A 6,613-nucleotide genomic window follows, 5' to 3' on the forward strand; every position below is an offset into this window, starting at 1 on the left:
AACAGCAAGAGCAATATCAATGAATTTCCTGGAACTCTGATTTAGTTTCAAGTTTGTTATGTTTCCTAGAAGACAGAGTCCTGGGTCTAATGGGATCTGTGTATCCATGATTTTGGTCAATATGTTGCATATATCATACCAAAATTATGTTACTTTAGTACACTGCCACGTGCAGTGTAAGATGGTGCCCTCAGGAATGTGGCATCTTTAACAGATCATTGAAAATGTAGGTTTATGCCGATGTCATTTTTTGGGGGTGAGGTAGAGCAGATGAAGAAAATTATAATTGACCAATTTAAGTCTGGCATTCACAGTAGCAAACAAGCTGTTCTGACATTGACACTACCTGGAACCTCTGTTACAGTGAAACACCTCCTCCACGCCTTACTTTTTGAATTCCATTCATGAATAAAATCACTTCCCGCCTCTTCATCAAGGTCAGGAAGTTCAATTTCGGTCCAGGGAGACGCACAGGATCATTCAAATAAAGACAAGAAAATTTCATTTGTGCTGCGCAGTAGTAAAAGATTAGGTTAGGGAGTCAGAGGCTATCCATTTTATGGTCCAACAATAACTTCTCTAGGCTCGCCCTGGGTACTTTATGATTCCAGATGAATATGATTATGTTTTTGTTAAGAGTTTTATAGAGACTATTGGGTGGAGGAATAGGAAGTGATTGAAATAAGTACTGTACATTAACCTCGGGTAAAATGTTCACCTTTACACAACTGACTTCTAAATAAGGTTAGGGGTAGGTCTGTCCACCTGTTTAGATCATCCTCTATTTTCTGAATCAGTGGAGGACAGGTCAGTTTGAACAAATTCTTCAGATTGCTATCCACCCGGATACCCAAGTAAGCAAACCCATTCGGAACTCATTTAAAGGATTCTGACCCGTTCAGGTCACACTGTTTGGCTTTGGTCAAAGGAAGTGTTTCACTGTTTTCATGGTTCACTTTGTAGTCAGATATTGTAGTATAACTGTTCAGAAGAGATTGTAATCTGGTAAGAGACTGGGCTGGGTGTGTCAGAAATAAAATGATATCATCAGCCAATCGGCTAATTTTGTGTGTTAACTGACCAACCTGGACACCTCTTATGTCTGGGTCTTGTCTCACTGCTTGTGCCAGTGGCTCTATTGCTAGGACAAAAGGCACGGCAGAAGGCGGCCAACCCCATCTGCTGCTTCTTTGTAATGTAATGGGGGTTGACATTAAACCATCTGTGGCTGTCTTTGCGCGTGGTTTGTGGTATAGAGGTATCAATTGTGGCAGGGTCATCTGTGGACTTTGATGTATATAATGCAGAATAATAGTGTTTAAAGCAATCATTCATTTCATTCAGGTTTCTTGCTACAGTCCCATTTTAAGTATCTATGGAATTAACAATTCTCGATTTCTCCCCTGTCTTCAACTGCCAAGCCAAAACTTTCTGCGCCTTTTCCCCCCAATTCATAGCATGTGTGTTTGGTTCAAAGAATATTTATTTTTATTCTGTATGTGTTCAAGAGGTTATATTTAAGCTTTTTGTTTACTCAAGTTTAGTAGGTCTCCCTTGAGTGTTTCCAAACATAGGACTTCTTTCTCAGGCTCATTCATTTCAGCCATGTGTTTTTAAACTATTGGTATAAGAAATTATCTGCCCTCTTAAGAAGGCTTTCATTGTGTCCCACAATACAAAGCTACTGGGGGAAGAGGCACAGTTTGTTTCACAGACAAACTTAATTTGGTTTCTCATGAATTTACAAAAATCAGCTTTTTTGAGCAAAGTTGGGTTCAGCTGCCACGTGTATGGTCCCTGGATTTTTTCAAGTATTAACAATGAGAGTGTCAGTGGGGAATGGTCTGAAATGATCCTCGATAAATATTCAATGTCCATCACTCTATGGGTTAGTTGGTTAGATGTCAGAAAAAAATCTATCGTCGGCAGCCCTGAATAGCTTGTAAAGCTTTAGCACCGTTAGTTAACACATTTGTAGCAGTAAAAGTCCAGTAACCACCGGAGCAGCTCAATAGTTTCACCTGTATGAAATCTCATGTGTTTGTTCAGATCTCCACTGTAACCGAACATTTTCCCACATTCAGAGCAGTTAAATGGTTTCTCTCCCATATGAGATCTCATGTGTCCCTTCAGATCACAGCTGTAACCAAATCTTTTCCCACACTCAGAGCAGCTGAGTTTCATTTCTCTCCGGAATGAAATGTCATGTGTTTCTTAAGATCTCCACTGTGACTAAATCTTTTCTCACACTCAGTGCAGCAAAATGGTTTCTCTCCTGTATGAGCTATCATGTGTTGCTTCAGAATTCCACGACGACTAAACCTTTTCCCACACTCAGAGCAGATAAATGGTTTCTCTCCTGTATGAGTTCTCATGTGTTTCTTCAGATCTCCACTATGACTAAATCTTTTCCCACACTCAGAGCAGCTAATTGGTTTCTCTCCTGTATGAATTCTCATGTGTTTCTTCAGATCTCCACTCTGACCAAATCTTTTCCCACACTCAGAACAGCTAAATGGCTTTTCCCCAGAATGAAATGTCATGTGTTTCTTCAGATCTCCACTGTAACAAAATATTTTCTCGCACTCAGTGCAGTTAAATGGTTTCTCTCCTGTACGAGCCATCATGTGTTGCTTCAGAATTCCACGACGACCAAATCTTTTACCACACTCAGAACAGCTAAATGGTTTCTCTCCTGTATGAGTTCTCATGTGTTTCTTAACATCTCCACTGTGACCAAATTTTTTCCCACACTCAGAGCAGCTAAATGGTTTCTCGCCTGTATGAGTTCTCATGTGTTTCGTCAAATCTCCACGGTGACCAAATCTTTTCGCACACTCAGAGCAGCTAAATGGTTTCTCTCCTGTATGAGTTCTCATGTGTTTCGTCAGATCTCCCCTGTAACCAAATCTTTTCCCACACTCAGAGCAGCTAAATCGTTTCTCACAAACAATCAAATCACTGAAAGAGACTTGATCATTTTTCAGAAAGTTTAAACATGACTGAGGTTCTCTGGTCTCCGTCCAATCATCACTGTCATCAGTTTCTGGATCAGAAGACTCTCCAGTCTTGTCATCGGTCTCTGGTTGTAAATGTCTATCCAAATCTGAATTCCTGGCTGGTTCTGCTCCTCCACAGTCCTCTCCCTCTGCTTCTGTTTCCATCTGTTCAGTGTGTCTTTGATGAAGCTGTGAGAACTGAGGTTTCTCTTCATCATCTTCATTCTTCACAGGAGTGGATGTGAACTTGGTGATATCATCCTCCTCCAGCCCTTGAAGCTGCTCTCCCTCCTGACTGATCCAGAGTTCCTCCTGTTCCTCTTTAATGTGTGGAGGCTCTGGGTCCTCCTGGTCCACACTGGAGCTCCACTCCTGCTGCTCAGGGGGAACCTCTTCTTTAACCACCAACAGCTGCTGGACGTCTGCATGAAACAGGAAACACACACAAACACGTTTCAGAGAAATCATGTCTGGAGACTACAGTGTGGCTCTTTATGTGCTCAGTCTAAAGTGAATTATGTGAGAATGATTGTCCATAGGATGCCAGAGTTTGCCATGCGTCAAGTTTTATTACTGGCAGCCTGAGTAAATGAAATAAAATTATATAAAAGATTCTTCTCAATACACATGTGGTGTTTTACTCAAGAAAACCGAGCTTTGTATCCACGTTATCCTTAGCTCCCATGATACCTTGCATGAATTATAGACGCAGCTTCCAGCGCTGAATCAGAACAGACGTTTTCCTATCATAATGGTACGGAACGCAGGCCTGTAATTAAGTCATTTTTAGGGCAAGGCCACTTTGGCCTTTGATAAATACAAATTTATTGGGGCATCATGCCAAAACCAATGGCGCAATAACAATATGTGCTAACTACACTGAATGAAGACAAAACAATATATGTGTTGAAAAACAGTACTGAGTTTATAAGACTGTGAACTGAACATTTGACTTTTCCACAAAATGCTGTGTGATAAATGTTATTAAAATTAAATTAAAATGTGAAACAATTCATAATATTAATTGTTATTGTTGTGATAAAATAAAGTCTAAATGGACTAAGGAAGATCAAAATTAAATGTTTCAACACTATGCATTTGACAAGAGTATTCACCTAACATAGCCTACATATCTTTAATTATATAACAGGGTTCCTACACATTTGGAATTTCAAAATTCCATACTTTTCAATACTCTAATTTCGAGACTTCTCTGCGTTTTTTTTTTTTTTTCCAAAGAATATGCAACATCTGAGTAACAGTGTGTCATGTTTCACATCATATTTAATTATTCTTAATAGGCGATTGTAGCCAAGTACCTTCATTTAATTTGACAATGTTTATTGTATTGTATTATATATATTAATTCTCTACAGGATCTTGTATGTTCTTTAATGTGTGTTCAATTTATTAAAAAGAAAAAAACAAAAAACATTTTAGTGAACCCTGCAGCAAAGTGAACCCTCTTCCTCAGAGAGGATCTTTGCCTCCCAGTTTGTTCCTGGCGGCAGAGCAGAGTGAACTGTCTTTCTTCTCAGAGGATCTTTGTCCCATGAGAGCAGGCACTAACAGCTGTTCTCCGTGTCCGCAGTGTAAACAACTTTCGCTGGCGATTTGACAGTCACTACCAGCACATTATGACCCTTTGTAAAAGTTTCTGTGTGGTACCTGTGTTGTACATGAGCTACCATTAGCGGCTAAGGACTGAGAGGCTGTCCGATATGTGTGTGTGTGTCTGTGCATGTCTGTCTGAAGAGTGTCAGTATATTAACTTGTTAGCCGTAGCCTTGCTGTTTGTCATGTTAATGTTATCGTTGGCAGCCCTGAATAGGTTGTAAAGCTTTAGCATAGTTAGTTAACACATTTGTAGCAGTAAAAGTCCAGTAACCACCGGAGCAGCTAAATGGTTTTTCTCTTGTATGACATCTCATGTGTCTCTTCAGAGCTCCACTATTAACAAATCTTTTCCCAAACTCAGAGCAGCTAAATGGTTTCTCACCTGTATGAAATCTCATGTGTTTCTTCAGATCTCCACTGTGACCAAATCTTTTGCCACACTTAGAACAGGTAAATGGTTTCTCCCCAGAATGAAATCTCATGTGTTTCTTCAGATCGCCACTGTAACAAAATATTTTCTCACACTCAGTGCAGCTAAATGGTTTCTCTCCTGTACGAGCCATCACGTGTTGCTTCAGAATTCCACGACGACTAAATCTTTTCCCACACCCAGAGCAGCCAAATGGTTTCTCTCCTGTATGAGTTCTCATGTGTTTCTTAACATCTCCACTGTGACCAAATCTTTTGCCACACTCAGAGCAGCTAAATGGTTTCTCTCCTGTATGAGTTCTCATGTGTTTCTTCAGATCTCCACGGTGACCAAATCTTTTCCCACACTCAGAACAGCTAAATGGTTTCTCTCCTGTATGCGTTCTCATGTGTTTCTTCAGATCTCCACTGTGACCAAATCTTTTCCCACACTCAGAGCAGCTAAATCCTTTCTCACCAACAACCAAATCATTGACAGAGACTTGATCATTTTTCAGAGAGTTTAAACCCGACTGAGGTTCTCTGGTCTCCTTCCAATCATCACTGTCATCAGTTTCTGGATCAGAAGACTCTTCAGTCTTGTCATCAATTTCTGGTTGTAAATGTCTGTCCAAATCTGAGTTCCTGGCTGGTTCTGCTCCTCCACAGTCCTCTCCCTCTGCTTCTGTTTCCATCTGTTCAGTGTGTCTTTGATGAAGCTGTGAGGACTGAGGTTTCTCTTCATCATCTTCACTCTTCACAGGGACAGGAGTGAATGTGAACTTGGTGATATCATCCTCCTCCAGCCCTTGAAGCTGCGCTCCCTCCTGACTGATCCAGAGTTCCTCCTGTTCCTCTTTAATGTGTGGAGGCTCTGGGTCCTCCTGGTCCACACTGGAGCTCCACTCCTGCTGCTCAGGGGGAACCTCTTCTTTAACCACTGACAGCTGCTGGACGTCTGCAGGAAACAGTAAACACACACACACACACAACACACACAACACACACACAACACACACAACACACACACACGTTACAGAGAAATCATGTCTGGAGGCTACAGTGTGGCTCTTTATATGCTCAGTCTAAAGTGAATTATGTGAGAATGATTGTCCATAGGATGCCAGAGTTTGCCATGCATCAAGTTTTATTACTGGCAGCCTGAGTAAATAAAATACAATTATATAAAAGATTCTTCAACACAAATGTGGTGTTTTACTCAGGTAAACTGAGCTTTGTATCCACGTTATTCTTAGCCCCCATGATACCTTGCATGAATTATAGACACAGCATCCAGCGCTGAACCAGAACAGACGTTTTCCTATCATAATGGTATGGAACGGTACACTAACAGTTTGCTAATCCTCTTTTCTGTCACCTCAGACTGCCATCTCACAGCATTTGTTGTTTTCCTTTTTACCCAAGTGTGTTTGGGTCTCACGTAGGGTCGCCACTGTCCTGTATAATATGGGACCATCCCACATTTGAAATGTACTGTCCCTTACTAAATCAATACAGAACGCAATTTGTCCCTTATTTCTGTGCACACACTGCTGCATAAACCATGTTTTCATGTACTGGGAATGACA

General features: G+C 40.8%; 2 protein-coding genes across 6 annotated transcripts in view; both read right to left on the reverse strand.

Annotated features, from left to right (window-relative positions):
* The window catches only part of LOC126404273 (gastrula zinc finger protein XlCGF17.1-like), a 331,284-nt gene that overhangs the window by 55,111 nt on the left and 269,560 nt on the right, over positions 1-6,613 (reverse strand). Inside the window, exon 8 of one of the 5 annotated variants that reach the window (XM_050067366.1) lies at positions 4,999-5,982. The exons of the other annotated variants lie outside the window; for them this stretch is intronic. Within the exon in view, the coding sequence (XP_049923323.1) occupies positions 4,999-5,982 (984 nt within the window). The remainder of the gene's footprint in view (positions 1-4,998; positions 5,983-6,613) is intronic. 5 annotated transcript variants of the gene reach the window in all.
* LOC126404358 (gastrula zinc finger protein XlCGF49.1-like) overlaps positions 1-6,613 on the reverse strand; it is a 95,694-nt gene that overhangs the window by 41,514 nt on the left and 47,567 nt on the right. The gene's annotated exons all lie outside the window — the stretch shown is intronic.

Source organism: Epinephelus moara, chromosome 17 (genome assembly GCF_006386435.1).
Source record: "Epinephelus moara isolate mb chromosome 17, YSFRI_EMoa_1.0, whole genome shotgun sequence".
NCBI classification, from domain to species: Eukaryota; Metazoa; Chordata; class Actinopteri; order Perciformes; family Serranidae; genus Epinephelus; species Epinephelus moara.